At 43.5% G+C, this 24,676-nt stretch overlaps 1 protein-coding gene across 2 annotated transcripts in view; it reads left to right on the top strand.

The window, feature by feature from the left end:
- EXT1 (exostosin glycosyltransferase 1) overlaps window positions 1–24,676 on the top strand; it is a 258,787-nt gene that overhangs the window by 228,551 nt on the left and 5,560 nt on the right. Inside the window, exons 4-9 of one of the 2 annotated variants that reach the window (XM_006186470.2) lie at window positions 4,082–4,201; window positions 11,210–11,342; window positions 13,517–13,635; window positions 15,546–15,641; window positions 18,898–18,987; window positions 24,208–24,368. In XM_006186470.2, the coding sequence (XP_006186532.1) occupies window positions 4,082–4,201; window positions 11,210–11,342; window positions 13,517–13,635; window positions 15,546–15,641; window positions 18,898–18,987; window positions 24,208–24,368 (719 nt within the window). The remainder of the gene's footprint in view (window positions 1–4,081; window positions 4,202–11,209; window positions 11,343–13,516; window positions 13,636–15,545; window positions 15,642–18,897; window positions 18,988–24,207; window positions 24,369–24,676) is intronic. The other variant, XM_032467876.1, reaches the window with a different exon arrangement.

Below are 24,676 nucleotides of genomic sequence, written 5' to 3' on the forward strand. Positions count from 1 at the left end.
ATGGTGCTGGCATAAAGACAGATATATAGACCAACAGAACAGAATAGAGAGCCCAGAAATAAATCCACGCATATACCTCAACTAATCTACAAGGGTGCGTCATAAAAGTTTGAACTTCTCAAGAGCTGCCTGGGAAGGGGGATCTGATGCTCACAGAGAAATCCAAGGGCAGGAATTGTTGGTCACTGAGGATTTCTAAAGCCCCTTTGCAATAATGTTTCAGGTTCAACGTAAATTGCTGTGCTCTTTTCTCTAAAACAATGGAGTATTTTAATGCTTTTCTTTTGTGGCATCATGTACTTTATCTTGAATGACCACAGATGTTTGTAGAATGATATTTTTAAAATGTCCTTGCTTTCTTTGCTGTCCAGAAAATTAAGTTTTTATCATTGGTTCTTCTTCTGGGCTGCTGCCAGTCTGCTAGCTGGCTGGTGAAATAACTCAGTACCCTCCCTCAAGTGACAGGCAAAATATGCGTCACCAAGAGGGCTATGAATTAGGCAAGCCATGCTGAACTCAGCTCCCAAGACAGGCCTTGTGTCTGGTACTCAGGTCTGTGATCTCCAAGGCTCCTGGGACCTCAGGTGCAAGAGAGGAGCCCTGCTGTAGCACAGTCCTCCCCGTGCAAGATGGTGTGTGCCAAACACATCCACGCATGAAAGGCCAGACGAAAGGATAGTTGTGGTTGTTTTCCATGTTGCCTTTTTCCTTCCTCTTATGATTTTTTAAAAAGATAATGCATGCTCATTAAAGGAAATTTAGGAAAGATACAGAATAAAAAAAAAAATACCAGCCATAATTTCTCCATTTGTGTACCACTGCTCCCCTGAGTTTGATGTAAGTTGGAAGTTTGTCTTTGAGATGGAGAGTACTCCAGGATACTGACTGGTGGCTGTCCAGTTTCTGCCATTTCGCCAGAAGCATTTCACCTTCTGAAGCGACTTTTTGGCCTGACACTGGGGCTGTCGTCTTTCATTCCGCACCCACACAAGCTTGCTGGCATGTTCCTCCCTCACATGCAGTCTGTCTTGGCACAGCTGCCTCCATATTGAACGGTGACTGCACTGTCATTGATAGTGGTTTTAAAGAACTGGCACCCAGCCTGCATGTCTGCTCTGGGAAATGTTTTTTGTTACGTTACCATTTTTCATTTCCTGTTTTAGAACGTCTCGGATGTTTTTATTTGCATATGTTCTTGTCATGTCACCAAAAGAGCTTACTGTTGCTTTCCTATATATATTTTGGTAGATTCCATTAGTTTTGTGACCAAACATGACCTTTTATTAAGACTTCACTGCATTCTGCAACTTCAAACAATCTGGCCAAATTGAAATTAATTTATCACTTGCCCATACCTGTCTCTCAGGACAAGCAGATTAATAACCAATAGCCAAATGTCATTAAAACTTGGAACTCTGTCTTTTCAATCAATTGGAATTACCTTCCAGAGCACTTTACAGAGCGCTGTCAGACACTTGTATAGTATGCAGACAGAAAGGGTGTGCTTCGCATGGTGTAGTAACATCAAAATGTGGCTTACATCAGAGAGGAGAATGTCCTGATAGGCTAATCTGCAATGTTCCCTTCCTCCCTTCCTAACCGCAGCTACTCAGTTTTCTGGAGACCACACAGTGATGATAGTATTTGACATTTTTCTAATGGACTGGTTTCTCGTGACCATGATAAATCATCAGAGTCAACCCGTATGACTCTTAGAAAATACCCCGATGTTCAGAAGAGGGTAGGATTATGACAACTGAGGAGGATCATTTTTTCTACTCTTCCTTTGGCAATCTAGGAAATTTTCTCAGTAAATAAAAATAAATGTTCTTTGACTTAGGAGGGATCCATGATCCAAGTGGTTTCTCTGCCTTCTCCAAGCATGTTTTACTTCCACTTGACCTTGAGCTCTGACTTCAGGCTAATGTTTGCCTGCCAGTCTTCCTCCTTCACCTGTTGGCCTCCATGCTGCTTTGGTGTTGGGAATCCAGATAGACACTTTGGGGCGACAGATTCAGTATCTGCTTTTGGACATTGCCAGGGCAAGCAAGCTTGTCCTCATGTGCGTATGACAAAGGAGTTCTATTGCTTCTCATAAGAGTTAGTCTTGAATCAAAAAATGCACTATTACCTCCTTCCCCATCCCTGGAAATACAGATGTAGTCTGAGTCACAATGCCATGGGTAATTTTCTTATGAAAGCAGCTAACAAGAGTATTCCTGCTTTGGCCCAGACCCCCATGTCTGTCCGAGTAGTTCCACATTAGCGAGGCAAGCATGCAGAAAGAAAAGGGCAGTTGCTAATCACAAGGAATCTCCCCTAAGAGTATAGGCTCCCAAGGTCTAAATGTAATAGACCTTGGGCTGTAGGTGAAGAGAGGGAGCAAGCCAAGGAAACTCGCCAGAAACCCAGGAAGTACATTTCAAAGCTCCAGACCCAAGCAAGTTCACAGGCTGACATTAAGCAATTGGTACAACTTTGAATATCATTTACCCTTAAGTCAATAATAATAGTAATAGTAGTAGCTGCTTTCTTCATTAAGCTTCCCATGTGCTAGGCACTGTGCAAAGCACTTATATGACCTTCATTACACCCTTATGATGTTGGTACTATATCTCCATTTTATAAGTGAGTAAATGGAATCTTTGAGAGATGGAGTAACTTGTCCAAGGAAGCACAGCTAGTAAACAGCAGAGCCAAGCATCCCACCTTGGTCTAACTCCTGTGTCCCTGCATTTGACCATTGAGCAATACTGCCAGCGAAAATAACGATGTCCCCGTGGTGGCTGCAGATGGCCATGTTCAGCTCCACTTGTATTTGCTGAACACCTACTACAGGCGTCCCTCATGTACTGTGCTTTATTGCACTTTGTAGATGCTGCTTTAAAAAAAAAAAATTGAAGGTTTGTGGCAACCCTGTGTTGTCACATGATGGGTAGCATCTTTTTTAGTAATAAAGTATTTTTTTAACATTTTTTTGAGTTATAGTCATTTTACAATGTTGTATCAAATTCCAGTGTAGAGCACAATTTTTCAGTTATACATGAACATACCTATATTCATTGTCACATTTTTTTCGCTGTGAGCTACCACAAGATCTTGTATATATTTCCCTATGCTATATAGTATAATCTTGTTTATCTATTCTGCATATGCCTGTCAGTAATAAAGTATTTTTAATCAAAATGTTTTAAATTGCATTTTTAGCCATTTTGCTACTGCACACGTAATACACTATAGTGTAAACCTGACTTTTATTACACTAGGAACACCCAAAAGTGCATGTGACTCATTTTATTGAGATACTTGCTTTGCTGCGGCACTCTGCAGCAGAACCCGTGGTAACTCTGAGGTAAGCTTGTACAACAGAGCCACTCTCCTAGCTTGAAAATGTGTAGCAGGATGGACAGCAGAGGATAGGACATCCCTTAAAATTGTGCAGCCTATGGTGGCAGGGAGCAGTGATGGCTCAATGTGTATGACACGTCGTGTTAGTTTGGGGTAAGTGCTGGAGCTGAAAAGAGAAGTGTGGGAAGCAGTGAAGCTCTCAGGGAGCGGAAGGAGATACGAGCACACAGAAATGACCAACCCCAGCTGTGTGTCAAAGGGAGGGACTCAGAGACAGTCCCTGAAGAGCCCTTTTGTCAATCATTTGTAGTCCCTGGCGTGGCATGTCTTAGAAATACTTGGGGGGACGATGTCTTTCAGCCTTGCCCCAAGGCTTGTATAACTGGGCTGTCTGTGGGCAGGATCCAGGATCTGTGGGACTCGGAGACCAGAAGACAGCAAAGGCTACTGTAGAAACGCTCTAAGCAACTGATGAGCCGCTACCAAATCTCAGATGCGCTCTCTAACTCCCATGCATTAAAGGTCATTAAAGCTGAGTCCCAGTAAGTGCTGTTTGTAGCTGACACCTCTTAAGGGCGTTTCGGTGCAGAGGCTGGTGATTTATAGTAGGTCTGTGTGCTAGAACCTGCATGCTCTGAAGAATGAAAGCCTCGGCCACATGGGTTCTTTTGATCGAATGGCGTCTCGTTGTTTTCCAGGTATCGTTATTATGTGTGTTCACCTTGTGTTACAGATTCCTTCTACAATCAGGTCTATTCATCAGGATAAAATCCTAGCACTTAGACAGCAGACACAATTCTTGTGGGAGGCTTATTTTTCTTCAGTTGAGAAGATTGTATTAACTACACTAGAGGTAAGTGAGAACACTTGGCTCTCCGCCTTGAATGATGGTACTTTATACATTTCTCTCAGCCCTCTCTTTTGCTGTTAGTGATGTGTCATTGGTCAAATGGGGCAAAACCGAACTTTCTGTGCTTGGGTTTCTCAGTTAACCCCCTTTTACCCACCCTGCCCTGCCCAAGCCAATACCTCCTTTCTTGACAAACTCCACAGAGGAAAGCTGACGTAGGAGAAATTACCTCCTTGACACAGAGATCGACTGTCGGACACCATTTCAGGGATGGGTAGCTAATGACTGTCCTCCTGTCATTTACACTCAGAGGCATCCTTTGAAGGCATATTTCTGGAGCCCACTTAGGGACCAGAGAGTGACCAAGTAGAGGAAAATCTTCTCCCATTCTAAAAATACGAATAGTTTACCAGGTACCACAGTCCAGTGGCATTCGGGTACAGCAAAATTAATTCTCAAGACACACACCACCCAGCTAGCATCAGTGTGGCAGGGATGCTTTAAGGAAATGAGGATTACACCCACCTGGGACAGAAAGTGTTAAACTTTAGGAAATCAGAAAATCTTCTAGGCAGATGGGTGCCCATCTTCAAGTTCCTTTTTTTTAAAGGCAGGAGGCAAAACGGGAAGGGAAGCATGATGATTAAAACCCTTGGAAGTAGAGCAGATAGCCGTGGCCTGAGGCGACACCAGAGTAGCACAAAGAACTAAGAAAAGATTGAGGACTCTGCACACTCACGGATGAAGGGCTGACAGGAAGGGGAGCAGAGGTCCTCAGGTGAAGCACAGCATCGGGGTGATGCTGCAATGTCACCACAGCAGACGGGGGTCATTTGTGGCCTCACTTTTGAAGTATTTTCTTTGGAAAAGTGATCGCTGTGCCAAAAGCGAATGTAATGGGGAATAATACACCACGAGGAGTCTAAGAACTTCCAGGAAGTTCTTCCTGTTTTGTCCACACCACTGTTTTCTTGCCCTCCTGGGTGTCGGAGGCTGTGCTGGGCACCTGGGGCATTGCCCTACCCCTGGCCTCGCCGGGGCTCCTGTTCTCAGAGTGATGTGTCTTGAACGGCACGTTGTTTTCATCCTGGAACTAAGTTGAAAGGGCTGTTAGGACCCAGGCCCACCCATGAAATGGGACAGGGTAGAATGTCTTCCAAAGGCTTCCTTATAACAGGCAGGCTTCCCTTATTCCTCCGGAAGCACTCTCCTCAATGAAAGTTGTGTTCACTTCTATTCCAGGCAGCAGATTTCAATCTGTAATAACTTCTACCCTTTTCTTTGATCCCTTCCTCCATCTAAGACCCTTCAAGGAAAGTTGAATGTCATTTTTTTTTTTTTTGGAATGAGTGCTTTTTATCAAAGAAGTGCCTGTTCATTTTATAAAATAATAGAAAATACTTATAGCACAGAAATAAAATAATCTATCCATACAAATCACCATTGACATATAAACATATTTTTTTCCTATGCAAATGTATAAATATGTTGTCATTTTTAATATAAGAAGGAATCTTTCCTTACTTGGCGTATAACTTGTTTCTTCTGCTTAATATTATATTAATATTATCTCATTAGGTTTTTCTACAATTATTTTAATGACTATATAATATTCCATTCATGATATCACTTGATTCCATCAGTTAATCCTCAATTTGAGGCCATTGTTTCTGGTTTTTCCATTGTTATACACATCATCAAAGCAAAGAACCTCAGCATCAAATTGTCGTGCAGGTTCAGGGTTTCTTCCTTAGGATAAATTCCTTGAATTCAAAGTCTTGGTTCAAAGAATATGCCAAAGGTTAAGATTTGTAATGTGAATTGCCAATTTTCCTGCAATAGAATTGAATCAAGTTGGATTCCTTCCAGCTTATATGAGTGGATCTGTTTTAATTATTTTTGTTTTTTTCACTTTCACCATATTGGACATTATATCCTTAAAAATGGTAAATAACTATTTTCTCAATTTCTAGTTCTTAAGACCTTAGTAAGAATGAATATTTTTCATATATTTTTTGCTCAGATAGCTTACAAAGGAAGAAAGAAAAACAGCCACAAAGTTGTCTTACTTTTCTCATTAATTTTTAAGAACTTATTATGTTAAAAACATTAACCCTTTGATTCTTTTGTTGCAAATACTTCCCCTGAATTTATGGTATCCCTTTCAATTTTGTTTAGAATTAGACAGTTTTTTTTTTTTTTATCTGTATGGAAAAGTAGCTTTTCCATTTGCTACTGTTTAGAAAGGACTTTTTGACCCATCGTTTTATTTATACACACAGCATATGCGCACACATTCACACACTTTGTTTTAGTACTCTCGTGGTTAACTTTTTATATTTACCTATTCAATCCAATTTACTTTTATGTATTATCTATGTTGAAAAAATCTAACCTTTTTTTTTTTGACAAATCATTGTGTAGTTGTTCTAGTACAGTTTTTAAGTTATTCTTTCTTCTGTGGTTTCACATGTCACTTTTATGAATCTTTGGGAAAACATCCAGACCACACACGTGTTTTCATTTTTTGTTCCTTGGTGAACCTGTATTTATTTAACCAATCTGTTCTTGTTAACTGTTAATGTTGTTTCTAATTATTTAATTTTTATAGATAGAGATAGAGATGCCTTTATCCAAGCAAAGACTTTCTGCATGTACCTTAGACTGTCGCTATTTCTTTAGAATGGAGTCCTTGAAGTGGGATTATTCAACCAAAATAACTAATGCTCATGACACATATTGTCAAATTATTCTTCAAAAAGGTTGTTGTATCAGTCTGGGTTCTCACAGGCTGTCTGGGGGAGACCCTGTCTTGCTGCACCCTTTTCAGTCTTTAGGATCACAATTAAAACACACACATACACAAACTTTGCTAATTCCCCAGATGAAAGATGGTATCTCATTAATTACATTTCTTCTGAGTATGGTTTATTGCATAGCTCTGGTCTCTTGCCTATTAAGTTGCAGTGCTCAGTTAGCCTATAATAACAGTCGGATGTGTTAGATTCATCAGAATGGGATCTTAGGCTGTTTTCATCTCTGTGCCTGGAAAGGCCTTCTTCCCCTTGGATTTAAGCCGTGCAGTTCTTCAGAGATGCAGTTGTTTTTAAAACACTCCAAACCATACGCTTCATTCAAATTTATAGCAACTGTCAAAATCTCCTTGTATGGTTCCAAAATTGGATTGTAACAATTTGACCTCTGAACTGAATTGCGTGAGAGATACCATCCGGTTTCCCTTTCTAATTCAGAGCTCAGATTACCCCAGGATCCAATGTAAACAGAAAAGCCGAGAAAAAAGCGGAAAATGCCATCCACAGGGACAAATAAACAGCCAGTATGTTCATACGAACGATGTAACTGTCACAAATCAAAGATTCCTACTTGGCTTAGAACTTAGACATTTAAGTCCTTGCAGTCCCTGCTGAGGGCCCACGGTCTGAGGCTCCTTCAGTCCCCCTTAGACAGCACAGGTTTGAGGATCCCTTGCTTTTGGAATGTTCTGCACTCAGGCTCCTCCTTCCGTGCTGTGTTCTGGGTCACGGGAAGGGAATTACTTGCTCTTCGGAGATTATGAGCTTTGGAGCTGCAGGTCGTGCTCAGACACAGCTGAAAGCAGGACGCCTCACCCCTCTGCCCCGTGCCCGGGCCAGGCAGCTCGTACATTCGCTCGTGCTGCGCTCTGTCCTGCTGGGGATCTGGCTAGTATTTCCAGTCTGATTGAAATCTCCTGATTCGGTGTCTCGGAATTAAGGAGTTATTAAAGAAGAGCTGGTAGGCTTTTTGGAGCTTATGTTTTTGTTCGAGTTGAGAAGTGCTGGTAAGGACAGTGATAGAGTGCTGCAATGGCAGGGTTCCTTCGTGGATTCCCTTATCTGTGAGAGTATTTCACGCCAGTAACACCTGGCACTAAGGACTGAACCCTAGGAGCTCGTTCAGAATCAGGCTGAGCAAAAGAAAAGGACACAGAATTGTAATAACATTTGAAAACAGCTCGTGGTAGCTTGGAAAGCACATTTTTAGTGGAGTTTTATAAGCTCTTCTCCAGCTCTCTCCTCAGTCGTCTAACTGTACATGTTCAAACCACAGTGTCGCTGGTGCTTTTGTCAGTGAACGTTGAAAATCAGTGAGAGAACAGAAGTAGAAGTTTGCTTTGGTTTGGAGCGAGGTGGCACATGGCAGCACTGTGTGTATTGGGTAACATCGCACTGGTCAAAAGGCCAAGTCAGGGTCACACAGAGTGACTGTAGCCTATAACCAATAGTCCATTATTTTAAAAACAGATGGCACATAAACATGAAAAATAAGGAGCCTGCCGCTCTTCCCTTTGAATTCCCATTAGTAAGAAATATTTTCCGTATTGAGGGTGCCATTGGGGCAATTAGGAAAAATTGTGTGTATGTGTGTGTGTGTGTGTGTGTGTGTGTGTGTGTGTGTGTGTGTGTGTGTGTGTTTGCATGTATGTGTGTGTTGGTTATGTGTGTGCTGATTTTCTCAGTAGTCCCCGACCTTTAAGTGTGATGTCTTCTTCACAATGATCAGGGGTGAGCACTCAGTGCCAGGGAGGATCCTGGGAGCTGTCCAGTGTAGCAGGAGGGAGAAGTGGACATTAGGAGAGGGACAAAATGACCTTTCTGTTTGGTGAAATAAGATCCATCTCCTTTCAAACTGTTGATAAGGCAAGTGGACATCAATGTTTCAGAAAGACGTTTGGCAGTACACAGGAACAGCCTTGAAAGTGTCTGTGCCGCTTGACAGAGCCCTAAAGCATCAGTCCTAAATGTGGGAAGTTTTAACTATAAAGATGTTCATTGCTTTGCTTGGAAACAGTTACACCATAGTTGGTCACTTAGGATAAGTAAACCATGAATACTGTTAATAATATGGAAAAATATCTGTAATATAGGATATCTGTGATATTATAGCTGTATAAAAATGGGAAAATCCGTACCTAGAAAGTGAACAAAGGAATGAGATTTTTTGTTTTAAGGCAAAAAAAAAAAAAATCCAGCGTCATGTATAAAGACTTAGACAGCTATTCCTAACAGATTCTGAGAGGTTGTTACAATTAATCTGATATCTTCATTGCTTATTACACATGAGGATAGTGAGACACAGAGGTGGCAAATGGCTTGACCCAGGTTGAATTCAATGTTTGCTGTTGCTCTTAAACCTTTGCTGATACCGTTCTGTCAAGATCCACTGGAAGAGAGTATAAAATGCTTTTTGGTATTTCAGAAGAATACTATAACTGATCATATCCCTGAATTCAAAAAGATAACAGTTTTGTGACACTGAGCCAGAAAGAGTCTGTGACACTGAGAATCACACCACACAGAGTCCCGAAGTGAGTGGTGACCCAGCGTGTGATGTCTCTGAGTTCCATGTCATTTGTATGTAAGTCGGACTTAACGATGCTGTCGAATGTCAGTGTGTCTGTATCTTGATATTCAGTCGTATTTACATGACCACATGCCAGAAGGGACATAAATTTGGAAAGCAAAAAAAGAAAGGATCTAAATGAGAAACTATAAAGGAGAGTAAGTAGACAGTAGAATTGGAAGGTACAAATAATTAAAAACTGGGGAAAATGATGTACAAAGTGAAATTGCTAAAACCCTTCACAACCATGACAGTTTTCTTCTAACAAATGCCTAGACAACAGCATTTTAACACATCTCCATTGTACCACAAAGAGCAAACATTAACATTTTATCTAGGTTCCTAAAATCTTCCCCGAATTAGAAACCTCTGCCAGGCCATTCAAAACGAGCAATTTCGATCTGGGGAAAAGAAAAAATGCAGATACCATTGAACTAAGATATTTGAGTTCTTCTAAATTTCCTCCCTGCTTCCTTTCTTCTCTCTCATTAAGAAATATAAACATGATAAGGTTTGCAAAGATAAGTGTAGTTCACTTTATTACTTGTCTAGTCACCATGTGGGATGAGATGAGAGTGTTAATAACCTTAGCAAATGATAAAACTCCATTTAAAATGGTCCGTCCTTAAAGTCACATTGCATTAAATGGGGACCTGGAAAATGAAGATTTTGGTCTTAAATCTCTCGAGACATATGCCAGGCTTTTTCTTCTTTTTTTTTTAAATACAAAAAATAATTGCTGAAAACATGAAATTCTGTATCAAGTTAATTATTTGCAGAATCATACCTTAATGAGTGGATGGTATAATTATGAGAGTTTGAAAGTAACAGAGAGAAATCTGTAAAGTGGACTAATCACATTCATCTGACAAATGATTTAGGACGGGAGAGTGTTTGACTCTAAATGTAGAATTTAATGATCTGCAAGGTCTTAAAGTCCAAAGAAACTAATGAACTAGCTTGGCTATTATTAGTCTTCCTATGCCACGGTTCTTGTCCTATTATGTAGGATGTTTAGAGCAATTGTTAACTCACTGCTTTTTGAGATGAAAGATAGAAAAAAAAACTTCAACTAACTAGTACCCCAAAGTCCTACAGTTGAATTTGAAAGGACACTGAAATATGTCAGGCAAATAAATCTGCCTCCTGAAGTAAAGGAACAGCTCAAAACCTGCATCTAGAATGTTCCATGCCCTCAGTCTGCTCCCAGCGCTGTCTCCACATGCACATCTCTGTGCACTGGGAGCACATCTTCCTGAGGTGGATCTAGAAGAGCTGCTAGACGCTCAGTCATCAAGGAAAGTCTTCCACACACTCTACTTTGAAATGAGCATGGGCTTATTATTGTAGAAAGACGAGATGGACTTCATGGGGAAACTGAAGTCTAATTAGGAAATTTGGTTAGCCATAATTCATCTCTCTCCTCTCTCTCTCACTCTCTTTCCATTGCTCTGGCACTTTCTTTGTGTCCCAGACATTTTATCAGTGGAGAATGGGGTGGGAGGGGAGGGGTGGTTACCCTACGTTGAGTGCCAGCATCCTTCAGATTTGGATGAGTCGGATTGACTCTGTTTCTTCTCAAATATGCTCAGGGTCTCATCCTCGCCATGCATTGTTTTCATTTTCTAGATTATTCAGGACAGAATATTCAAGCACATATCACGTAACAGTTTAATATGGAACAAACATCCTGGAGGATTGTTCGTCCTACCGCAGTATTCATCTTACCTGGGAGATTTCCCATACTACTATGCTAATTTAGGTAAGTGAGTGCCTTCTAGGCAGCTACTCCTGCTCACCCTCCAGACGTTGTCCCTTGAGTTTCCTTTGCTGTGGTGGCATCTTCAGAACATCCTGTGTTGGAAATTGCCTTCGAGAGCCCCATCATAAATGGTGTATTGAGATCAAGAATTCTAGATCCAGCCAAGCGTTGCAGAGTGAGAAAGACTCCTTTCTTATCTGAGCAGCTCGACTTTATATTCAGTGAAGTCATTTCTTCTTGAGAAATAGGCTCCCCAAATTACAGATCACTTCGAACAGTTGACAGTGGGTTAGCTGTCATTTCAAGTCTCATTATCTATAAAATGGAGCTAGAAGAGCTCTCCCTGTTTTTTTTTTTTTTTCTCCCCACAGTCCCCAGTTTCTCTGTCTCATACTGAAGGATAAACAGAACGAATAAAGGGAAAGGAGAACAGATTTAAGACCCTACGACCAGGGGCAGACGTATTCAGTCATTTGGCATCCACGGTGTCCTTTTCTGGGCCATGTGAATGCAGCGCTAGCGGGTAGAAATGAAAAGTCAGAGGAGTTACAGACTCTGCTCTCAAGTAGCCTTTAGTCTGGTCATAATGGGGAAGAGGGGACGGGCAGAGGCAGAAGCTTGACAAGAGGCTCCTGTTCCTGCCACAGACAGTTAGGTATTTGGAGCCCCACCTGCTCTAAGTGTTCATAACATCTCAGACATTTCCTCTCACTCACAGTCCCACATTTGAGGAACCCTGGGATAAAAAGCCTTTTTCAAGTTGATACGGCCAAAAGACTCCCGCTTTTGATGTGGAGTTAGTGGTTAGAAGTGTGCAAATGATGCTTCTTAAACGATCACAGGTAAATCTAAAAGCAGCGTCTTGTCCTCACTGGTCAAAAGGGAAGGCACGCCCTCCATTATGTTGATTTTTCCTACTTGGCAAAGCGTTGAGTGCGTATCTAGAGGGTAGGAAAGTTAGCCTCTTTCTAACCTGCAATCGGAGTACTAGGTGGATGATACAATTTGCTCTGCAAAACATCCGTATGATCCTTTGACGTGTATACACAGTCTGACTCTTTCCTTTATCCAGTCACCGTCCAAGCTTCCCTCGAATGTCCCTGCACTCCCTTGTTCACACTTAAACTACTAGAATGTGTAAGTAGTGGGTCTAAACGAATGAAGTTTTCAAAGACTTTTCAGCCTGTCTCCAGTTTCTTGGCGAGTTCTTATGGAAAAACTCATCTAGGGGAGAATGCCATCCCACCTCTTGCTCTTTGGTGGCAGTTGCTGTTTTGCCCATTTATGTCCCCCTCCTGCCTGGGGCTTCCGGGCACACGGGCGGCAGAGGCCTGGATCACAGCACACAGAGGGGCTCCTGGGAGGGCGGCGCCTTCCACCCCAGACGAACGGTGGTGATGCCCGTGACGGCTGTGACGGCAGCAGTGAGCTCGCACTGAGCACCTGCTGTCTGTTCTGTCCTGTCCTAAGTGCTTTGTGTGCATCACCTCATTTGATTTAATTCTCATAACAACCCCGTAAGTTTGATGCTCTTGCCATCAGCTCCACTGCACAGCTGGAAACACAGAGCGTGAAGAAATTTTTCCAAGCTCCCACCCACCATTAAGTGTCAGAACTGGGCTACAGACCTAGACAGCCAGGCTCTGGGTGTTCTTTCAACCTTTCCTACCTGATAGTTAATGTTTGAAATAGTATGAGTCAGGCAAAACCTCCTTAACTACAGAATTAATATGAATCAGACATATGCAAATACCTTGGAAGAAAGAGCACGTTTACTAAAATCCAGACTGAGATGTAAGTGACTGGAGTAGAAAGTAGGGTGTGTGTGTGTGTGTATGTGTGCGTGCATATGTGCGTATTTAGGCTTTGGGGGCCTAAAAAGCAGAAGGGAGATCAAAGATGCATCCTCAAGGGAGGAAGGGAAAGACTATCAAAGGGGGAATCTGGAAACAGGGCATTGAACTGTAAATTATCCAGGTCCCTAGACTCAGGCAGCAGTTAACTAGCTGCTTTTCACCTTGTTTCTGTTCTGTCGAGACTTAAGAGGCGGAGGGAAGCTATGTGAGAAGCCCATCAGCTCCAGGGTGAGGCGGCAGAGCAGGGAGGGACGCTTTCCTAAGTCTTGTTTTTTCAGGGCTTCATTAGGTGCTTCATCTCTGCCCTTTCTCTTGCAGGTTTAAAGCCCCCTTCCAAATTCACTGCAGTCATCCACGCGGTGACCCCCCTGGTCTCTCAGTCCCAGCCAGTTTTGAAACTTCTCGTGGCTGCAGCCAAATCCCAGTACTGTGCCCAGGTGAGTGGCGGGAGGGCAGCAGTGCCTGCCTCCTCAAGCTCAGTGGACTAGAGACGCCCACTCCTTACCTGCACCACACTGGGCTCCCCGGGACTCATTTAACGTCGTGCCTGTTACCCCCCTTTCATGTGTCATGCCTTGTTGTGCCCTTTTCTTCAGCTCAGAGGTTCTTGGAAGTGAAATGTAGTACAGGTAAGGGGTGGGTTACAAAGAGACCTTTGCCTGTAAAGTTACATACACCCATCCATCTGTCCATATATACACACCAAGATATTCTTTAAAGAATAGATAAGCACTTTAATAATAAAGATCAGGGAGGAAATAAATAAAATAGAGATTAAAAAAACAATAGAAAAATCAATCAAACCAAAAGCTAGTGTTTTGAAAAATTGAATAAAATCGACAAACCTCTGGCCAGACTCACAAAGAAGAAAAAAGAGAGCACAAATAAGCAAAATAAGAAAGGAAAATGGAGAAATTACAAGTAACATAGTAATACAGAATATCATACAAGAACATTATGAAGCAGTATATGGAACCAAAATGGATAACCTAGAGGAGATGGACAAGTTTCTGGAAGCATACTGTCCACCAAGACTGAACCACGAAGGAACTGACCACTTGAACAAACTGATCACTACAATTGAAATCAAATTAGCAATAAAAAACCTCCCTACAAATAAAAGTCCAGGACCGGACGGCTTCACCAGGGAATTTTACCAATACAAAGAAGAACTCAAACAGATAAACAAGGTTACACTGTATAGCACAGGGAAAATATATACAAGGTCTTATGGTAGCTCACAGTGAAAAAAAGGTGACAATGAATATGTATATGTTCATGTACAACTGAAAAATTGTGCTCTACACTGGAATTTGACACAACATTGTAAAATGATTATAACTCAATAAAAAATGTTAAAAAAAAAAAAAAAAAAACTCATACACTCATACCAGTCCTTCTCAAACTCTTCCAGAAGACTGAGAAGGAGGGAATACTCCCAAACTCATTCTATGAAGCCACCAATCACCCTGATACCAAAACCGTGCCAAGACACCACCAAAAAAGATAATTGCAGACCAATATCATTTCCAAATGTCAAAATGATAAAGTAGCATCAGAAAGGCTACTGAGAGGACCCAGGAAACGTTCCAACAGCAGAAACAGACTGGTTGGTGTCAGGAGGCATCCGCTTTTCTTTCACAGTGACCGTGACTAGTTATAAAATAGGGAGCAGAAGATTATATCTGTGGTGACAATGTTTTCCAAATTAGCATTGCTCTCATACTCTGAGCAGTGGTTTTTCTGAATTGTAAACTGCACGAGAAAGTTCATGCCCGAGAAAAGAGTGGACTTACGGTGAAGCATGCATTGTTGAGCTAAATGCATGCATTGGAAATAATTAGATCACCTAAAATCAGCAGCCATCCTGGAGAATCCAAAACATGAGCTCACTCCAGTTCTGACTTGAATTCTCGTCTCTCTCCCACGTTGCCTGGTGTAGCGCAAGCTCGTAGCAGATGTTCGGCGCTGCACTTCTGTTTAATTTGATCAGGGCTGTTATCTCAGTGTTGTTATCTTACTCGTCATCATAAGACAGCAGAATTTAGGAAACCACTTTAAGAGCCAGCCACCCTGAAATTGCTTCATTTCTCCCCAGCTTTCTCCTACCCGCTTGACACAGCTTTTTCTTAGGTTACTCTTTGTGTCCTCGCTCTCGTTGTTAAGTGATCAGGCTCTGAGGTTTCAGTGGGACTGGACTCGCTTGAAATTTAGTTCTGATGCCTGCCATTCTGCCTCGCTTAGATCTCCATATCCCCTCTCTCTGTCTGTAAGAAGAAACTTTGGGTTGGAGGCCTGCATAAATCCAGTCTTACCGAGCCACCTAATGACCCCCTGTCCCTTTCAGATCATAGTTCTCTGGAATTGTGACAAGCCCCTACCAGCCAAGCACCGCTGGCCTGCCACTGCTGTGCCTGTCATCGTCATCGAAGGAGAAAGCAAGGTAGGACGAGCGGGGGCTGAACTGTGGGGTCCACGTGGACTCTTTGTTCCTTCCACGGGGCCCTTTGGGTGTTGGCCTTAGATGTCTTCCTCCTGCTGCTGGGTGGTGCTGGCCCTGGACTGTTTTTTCTAAAACTGAACCTGTCTCTGAATGTCCTCAGCGTGGACAGCCATCAACTTTAGAATCTGGGACTCCTGGGTCCTAATACTAACTCTTTAGGAGATGTGTGACCCTGTCTCTGAGCCCCCATTTCCTCATGTACAGGATGGAAATGATAACACCTACCCCAAGAGGGTACTATTAGGAATAAATGAATTCAGGGCCTGGCAAGACTCGTCTTTCTAGAAATGATGAGGATGAAGGTGAGGCCGTGATGGTGCATGAGGTTTCCTTCGCTGACTGATCTGAGTTAGTTGTGTCTTTCAGAATAGTGGTTCTCCCTCACACTGATCTTAACAAGGGCATTTCCACCTTCATTTTGTTTTGATGTCTCCATCAGAGACTCTCAGGACCTAGCTGGACCCCTGCTTCCATACTCCAGCTCATTTTTCCTAGAACCAAATGATCTTCTCAGTCATCCCATGGCCCTTAAGGGACTCTTTTTGCTGATGCTTTACATTCACACTTGAGTCCAGGTATATATAGTCTGGCCTTAGCCAGCCTTTCCGGTCTTCTCTCTCATTGCTTTTCCTCTACAAATGTGATCATTCACAGTTATCTGACCTGCACTGTGTCCCTTCCTGCCTCTAATTTTTGTCTTTCCCGTTGGCTGTAAGTCTTGACCATCCCTTCCTCTCTGTTGTCACGATTCCCATGTGTTCTTTAAGCCCTTGCTCATATGGCTACCACCCCTTTGAAATATCACCCACTCTTGGCAGCCGGAGATCAGTTCTTTTTTCTCAAGCTTCCGCTTGTTGCTTTCTTGTAGATCTTACCCCCTGGGCCGGAATTGTCTCTATCAAATGACACTGAGACTGATGAAGCAGTTTCATCTAAGAGACTTTCCCTCTCAGTCCCAGAGAGTTAGGTCATGGGAGGTTGTCTCACACTAAGTAAAACCTCTCTGAGCCAGAGTAAAAACTGTCCATTTAATTTGGTTGAACCATTTGAAATCATCCTTTGGGTTGCTGTCGGTGTCGGTTTCATATTGTCCAACAAGATCCAGTGAGAACTGTAACTGTCGTGTGAACAAGGTGATCAGGGCATTGTCTGTTCAGTTCCAGTGTAGGGCTGCCTGCCGTGGGCTGGGCACCGTGCAGCATGTCAGAATACAGGGAGGAGTATGACGAAGCTAGTCACAGCCTCATGGGACTGGAGTTAAGCCATGGGGTTATCAGAGGGCTGCTTGGTAAGCATTTAATGAGGAAAGGTGGGAATAGAGTAATCACATACCTCTTGGCGTCAGTCTGACTTCCCCTTATGAATCCATCTTATGAACAGGTGTGGTTTCACATAAGGGACTGGCGCACAGAAATCTGCCTACAACCCCATATGTCTGTCTCCCCAGTTCCAGTGCCTGAGGCCCCGAACAGTGCTCAGATGCTGCTCTTCACTTTGAACTTAGGAATTCTTTGTTTCTTATGCTTCTGCGGGTGACTAGCTCTCTGTCCGGTAGATGAGTCTTTCTTTGACTAGATCAGGATATTCAAACAGGAGCCAGTCTGACTCCGAGGGTTCATGTTGCATTTTTATGCACAGACTCAGTGATGGACTCTGTGTTTTCATTCCCAGTGAGCATTCCCGGTGCCTGTATTTATACGATTATGATGCTGATAATAGCACCTCTCTCGCAGGCTTTATCAGATATGTCTTGCAAGGTTCCTCACGTTCTCCCAGCCTTACCTGCGTCTGGGCTTCTGGCCATGTGTTGTGTCCTAGCCTTCAGCTTGGCCACTGGCCTGCGTGGGCCACGACCTCTGTATTTCAGGGAACCTGGGCTAAGACTTGCGCCCATTTTGAGGATTCAGTGAGAGACTGCATTCCAGTTGTTCAGCGCTGGGCCTGTTACACAGTGAGGTTCAGTGAGTGTCAGCTACTCTTCTTGAGAGGTGGGGGGCAGCATGGTCCTGGCTTGTCTTGTGAGCTCTGGAGTCAGACCGAAGGCCAGGTCTTTAACTCTCTGTGCCTCAGTCCCTCCTTCCGCAAATGGGAGAAGCCCTTATACCTAACTAACAGGTTAGCTAGAAGGGTCACCTGGCTTGATACTCTCCATGGAGATAAACTTAGGAGGGTGGACGCACCTGGCAGGCGCCTGATGAATGGTGACTCACTGTGCTTTGTGCTGTGACTTATTTCTCACTGTCCCCACTAGACAGGAAAACTCTCGAGTCGTGGTCATTTCCTAGTCATGTTTGTTCATTCTGGAAGGGTTCGGGCTATCACCTGGTAGCTAAATATTTCTTGAATGAGCCAACAAGGAAACCCCAGTTCACTCAGGACTGGCTTTGGAAGGACATTGGCTCCTTTCATGTGCGTCCATTCAGCTTTCGGAATGTAGCTGAGCCAAGGCATTGGAACGCGAGCCTGTTTCCTGCACTAGCACGTGCAAGCGGCTGGCTCGTGGTCTCTGAGCTCTTGTTGACGAAGCTGGTGCAGGAAAAGGAAATGGATCCCTTTAAACTCACTGGTCGGGCCTGGAACTGGGAAAGAAGTCGTATGTCCTCTGCATCCCCCATTTTAAATTACTGTGTCGAGCCTGGAGTTTAAAACAGATGCGTTTGCTGCTTTGGCTAGGAAATTCTGTTTTGAATTTATAGGCCCTGTCTTTGCAGCTTTCCCCCCGTAGGCTTAACACGGGAAAGGTCAGGGCATCACTAAGCTGGCACTAATGGCTTCTGCGTCAGTCGGTGGACAAGTAAACAGGGTCAGGAGAATCGCTGCAGGCTGAGATTTCGGAGCCCTGTGCATAAAGGGTTGCTGAACGCTCTTGTGTTTTATTTTATTTTGGAAGCCAGAGGAAGAAAAAAAAACTTGACCCAGTTGACAGATGTGTGGGAACAGACCCTGGAGCCATTCATGCTGCAGACATGCCCCTTGAGCCCCCAGAGATGGGTCATGGTAGGCACTTCCCATCCTTTAATGTGCAAGTCCTCCGGTAGCTTCTGAGGCCTGTAAACCGAATCTGAGATGAGGCTTGTGGATGAGCTGATTTCCTGATGCAAATATAACTTGGGCTTTTTCTGCCTGAAAACAAGACTCTAAGTGCACCTCTCTTCTCCTTGCTTTCTCCCTCCTGCCGCCTTCTCCCGACTCCCAGGTTATGAGCAGCCGTTTCCTGCCCTATGACAACATCGTCACAGACGCCGTGCTCAGCCTGGACGAGGACACCGTGCTTTCAACCACGGAGGTGAGCACCCTCACCCGAGGAGGGGCGCGGGGCCCTGCAGGCAGTTGCCTCCGACCCGCAATGTGCCGGCACCTCTTCTGCCCTCACCTTGGCCAAGCCCAGCCCCGAACGGTTTTCAGAACTTCCCGCAGAGTTGGGTTTAATCAACCCGGTTCCCGTTAGCGCCTTGCCACCACCTGGCACCCCGAGCAGGCATTTTTTCCCTTTATTTCCTCTGCTAATTGGCTCCTCATTTGCATGGCTCTGCCTCACCTCCCCCCTCTTGCCTCCCCTTCTTCTTCTTCTTTTGGTTTTTAAACAGCACAGCTGCGGGCAGGTGAGCAGAAGGACCAAGGGGCAGCAGGAGGGGCACCTGCTTAGCCTTTTCTTGAAACCACGCTGCCCCGAGCCCATCTTCCCCCGGTTCTCCTAACCCTGTGCCGGTGTGCATTGCCTCTGTAGGGAACCCTCTTCCAGGTTCCAACGGCAGCTCTTCTGTCTTGGTTGAAAGTACTTATTTTCTTTCACCCACACAAGAGCAAACAGTTTCACTTTAAGGCTGAGCTGGAGAGCCCTTCTATTTCAGATGTTCAGGTTATTTGTGCCAAAAATAAGATTGCACAAAGCATGTGCGAGTGGGAGAGAGAGAAGGGGAAAGATAGATATGATAGAAAACCAATTTTTACAACTCGAATGAGCATTGATCTCTGAAACCTCATTTAAAACCGTAGAGGGGACCAAAGACAGTTCCATAAAAATGTGCATTGGAAAACATGTGATTAACGGGAGCCGCTAAAAAGCGTGGAGACTTGGCAACTTACACCATTCGCCTTCTTTTTTTCCTTTTTACTCACAGTCACTGGCACTTTGCTGGCCAGTCTGACTCTAACGGCCCGTTGCCCACTTAGCCAGGGCTCAGTGTTAGGCTAGCAGCCTCTGTGTCTGCAGATTCTACGGACACTTCCAGTTCCCATCAGATGGAGGTGAGCAGGCGTGATGCGTAAGGGCAGCATCAATCACCCCGGGACAGAGCAGCCTGGGCCTCACCTTGGTAAAAGTCTTTCTGGGCAGCCCAAGCTCTGTAAATACTCAGTGAATGAATGATATTGGAGGGGTGCATGCTGAGCAGATTAAAGTGTGAACACACAGCCAATTGAGTCATGTGTGAGTCGGCAGGAGGGGGGAAGGGGGAGATACACTTAACGTTCAAAGAGAAAGACTGCTGTGGACCACGGGGCATGAGACCCTCCAGCTTGCCTTTCTCTCCCGCTTCCCCGTGAGGAAGGGCGGCATTCCTGGAGCACATTCGTTCAACAAGTATTTTCTGAGGAATTTCTTTGTCCGGGTCTCCATGCCAGGTCCTCTGATTACACAGTTCCTGCCTGTAGCCATCAGAGTCCTGGCAGCAAACAGAATTCAAACCAGGTGATGCAAATGAAGGGCTTTAGGATGCCTGGGGAGGTGGGTGGGGCTCAAGGACCCCACAAGAGATAGAGAGGCACCTGGGGAGTGACGAGGGCCTCACAGGAAGAGTGGAGAGCGGATCCTGGAGGCCAGTGCAGGAAGAGCAGCACACTGCCGTGGTGGAATGTCAGGACAGCCACGGCATATCCATCAGTCGTTATCCTATAACCTGAAGCGTTGATTCATCTCACATCCTCCCCTGAGCACAAGGCAGTTGGCCTCCCTCTAGGATTTATTTCTCCCTGTCCCATGGTGAAGTGCCTTTCAGCTGCCTTGATGTATCCAACGTCTAGGGAATTTGTTTCCAAAGAATAGCAGTTCCGGCCCCTCAGTGCCTGCTGGGAGGAGCACGTGTTGTACGTGGAGCAGTTAGAAGTCAGCGTGGTTTGAACATGAGGTGTAAATTTAAGAGGCTGGCAGTCTGTTCACCTTTCTGGCTGATCAGTGGAGTGGTCGTGTTGCCTGAAATGGTGGAGGGACAAGGATCTCTCTTTTCTCTTTTTTTCAGAGGAATAGATGTGGGTTCACTTTATTTCCTCTCTAAGGAGTCTGAGCTGGTTTAAATGCCTCTCTGTCGTATTAAGGATAGATTTTGAAATGGTGTCCTATCAAAGGTATTAGATACAGTTGGTTTATAGTTATTTACATTTATCTGGCTTGCTGCAAATTCTCAAAAGAAAACAGATGTTGGTTTTTAAGAGAAGAGGCCATAAGCTGACCTTTGCCTCCTTTGATGTGTTAATGATCTGCATGAAAGCAGAACTATCACAAGAAGCATAGTTTTATCTGAATTTACTTTTGAGTTCCTTTGAAATGACTTGAAACGGCTTTGAGATAGTAAGGAATTCATGTGATGAAAACACCCCATCGGGTTCTATCGGAGTTGCCAGTGTCTGTGTCTCCTTTTCAAAGGATAATGGAAAACCCCGAAGCCTGCTGACAGCCAGGCTGGTTCTTTGACAACAGGCTGCATAAGGTGCTGTCCCATCAGTTGGCACCATTAGTCCTGAACACCAGTGACGATGTGCAGGTTATCACAACCTGGTTTCAATTTTCTGGCAAATACTGTCCACTCCCCTGCTGTCTTTTAACTTTGAGATGCCCCACACCCCACCATGCTTTCTTACGGTATGTTCCAACACCCCTATCTTTTCCCCCTCCGATGTTACGGTTTGGGGAAGCAATCTATATTTTTGTTAAGGCTTTCTTATCTTTAGTCAGGGCACCAAACTAAATCTTCATAAAAATTTAAATTTATGGCTGTTTACAAAAATAATATCTTCTAAGTAAGCCCAGAGAATTCAGAGATAAAAGGACCCTTATGGATCACCCAGGCCAGTGTTTTCCAAACCTAGGATTTCACTGACATGTTTACCTAGGATAAGGCTAAAAAAAAAAAAAAAAGAGTAGGCAGTTGGAAGACAAATATTAACCAAGACGTTGAATGAGTGGTATGGTGGGAAAATGGCAAAAGGAGAGGTGGTGTTCATGCGTATGGTGGAAGCGTGAGAAATGTGGACCCAGGTTTATTTGCTTTATGTTGTAATTCAGGTAAGATACACAGAACATAAAATTCACCACCTTAAAGTATATAATTCAGTGACATTTAGTACCTTCACAGTGTTGTGCCCTCATTATCTCAAGGAAACTCCACACCCATGAATCAGCCATGGAGCCACCAATCTGTTTTCTATGGATTTGCTTATTCTGGACATTTCATGTAAATAGAATCACACAATGTGGGGCTCTTTGTGTGGGTCTTCTTTCACTCAGCATGATGTTTTCCAGGTCCAGCCATGTTGTAACCTGTGTCAGTATTTCATTCCTTTTCATAGCAGAATAATATTCCATCGAATGGATATATCATATTTGGTTTCCTCATTGATTAGTTGATGGTATTTGAGTTGCTTCCACCTTTTGGCTATTGTGAATAGTTATTTGCTCTGCTTTTGAACGTCTGGGAGGTCAGAAATTGGACTTACCAACATCACTCAGTCCCCCGGCAACCGTCACAGTGCCGAGACTTAAAATACCTGTGGAGTAAATGAAGTTTCCGTTTGCATTGCTTATCAAGAAGAGATAGGGTTGTTGAGAGAATGTGTAACTTGTATGAGATAAATTGTTTTCGACACTGTAGCAACAGAGCTAAAAGGGAGGCTATGATATCAGTGCACACCAAACTGGAAGCCAGACAGCGTGGGTTCAGATCTTGGCTCTGCCACTTACTAGCTCAGAAAAATGGCTTGAACCTCCATAGCCTTAGCGTCCCTCTCTGTAAGTTGGGGCCTCTGAAATTACCTGCTGCACGGGGTTACTGTTAGGATTAAATTAGTTAAAATATGTAAGTCCCTATAACCATGCCTGGCACGTTACAAACATTCCACAGTTATGAGCATTATATGATTGTTTGCTGTTACTGTTTGTATTTTTTTACTTTCTATATATTGTTTCATTTATCATTCATCAAATAATTGTAGAAAGTCATACTCAGCCATAAAAAAGAATGAAGTAATGCCATTTGCAGCAACATGGATGGACCTGGAGATTATTATACTAACTGAAGTGAGTCAGACAATGAAAGACAAATATCATATCACTTATATGTGGAATCTAAAAAAAATGATACAAATGGGCTTATTTACAATACAGAAATAGACTCACAGACATAGAAAACAAACTTACGGTTACCAAAGGGGAAAAGTGGGGGGACAGATAAATTAGGAGTATGGGATGAATAGATACACGCTACCACGTATAAAATAGATAAACAACAAGGACCTACTGTATGGCACAGGGAACTGTATTCAGTATCTTATAATAACCTGTCGTGGAAAAGAATGTGAAAAAGCCTAGGTATATACGTATATCTATGTATAACTGAATCACTTTGCTGTACACCTGAAACATTGTAAATCAACTACACTTCAATAAAATGTAAGTAATTTAAAAAATAATCATCGTAGAAAGTCAGAAGTGAGCTCACACATTTGAAAACAGACTATTTGCTAATTATAAATGTTAGTTTGTAGCAGGCTCAGAAGTCCCTGCTCTGGGTAATTTTCAGCACAAGAAAGTCATTTGACTGCATCTCCTTTAAAATAATCCCGTGGCTTCACCTGGCCTCGTCTCCACTCACTCGTGGTAATTTTTCACTGTGGATGCGTTTTCTAAATTTACTTTGTGCTGTGCATCTTCCCACCCGGGAGACCTGAATCCCTGTTCTTTATGATACCTGCTGGGTATTCCTGTTGGAACCTGTGTGCTTTTTAAACACCTTTTCTCTGGCTCTTAAGTGGATGCTTTTATTTTCGTCGTGATGGCTTTCACTGTATGCTGGTTATGATGTATGCTGTGTATTCATACTCTGGGTGTATATAGAAAATCTGCTTCTGTTTATAAAACAGATGCATTTGTGCCTCCCATCAATCAATGGCCACATCTCCTTTGAGGGAGCAGGGGTGGGGTGGGGGTGGAAAAAGCAACTGCTTTTTTGACTTTTTAGCCTGAATAGACCGGCTTTCTAAAGGACGTATCCACAAATGTTGTTTGTTCTCCTCCTTCTTTTGTTTTTGCACTAATCTGAAGTTTCTTTAACAGAAAACATTAAGTGTGCATAATTATGGGGCAAAATGTCAAGCAGTCAGTTTAATTTGCTGATGAATGCATGTTTCACAACAGTCCTGGGATTTCGCATTACGAATTAGCAGGGGAAGGTAATGTTTTGTTGACATTTGTTAACCTTGTTGATTGCTTGTTTGGCTTGTGTTCTGCCTGCAGGTGGATTTTGCCTTCACCGTGTGGCAGAGCTTTCCTGAGAGGATTGTGGGGTACCCTGCGCGCAGCCATTTCTGGGATAACTCCAAGGAGCGGTGGGGGTACACGTCCAAGTGGACGAACGACTACTCCATGGTGTTGACGGGAGCTGCTATCTACCACAAGTGAGGAATCTGGACATCATTTTATATTGCTCCTTCGTTTCTAGCTGCTATAGAAATGAGAACTCGGGCCAAATCTTGTTGGTTTGCATCCCTGTTTCAGTTCTGTTGTTGTGGCCAACATGTGTCTTCGAAACCAGTGACACCTCTTGGCTTATTGTATTTCTAGAAATTATGGGAGAGCAGCATCTTCAGTGGGTCTGAGGTGTGGAGATGTACTCAGAGTGTACTGAGTAAGTGAGTGTTTAGAGCAACAACAAAAGTAAACACTTAATTCAGTACCTCCCAGCACTATTTTGGGTGTTTGGGAT

Source organism: Camelus ferus, chromosome 25 (genome assembly GCF_009834535.1).
Source record: "Camelus ferus isolate YT-003-E chromosome 25, BCGSAC_Cfer_1.0, whole genome shotgun sequence".
Classification (NCBI taxonomy): domain Eukaryota; kingdom Metazoa; phylum Chordata; class Mammalia; order Artiodactyla; family Camelidae; genus Camelus; species Camelus ferus.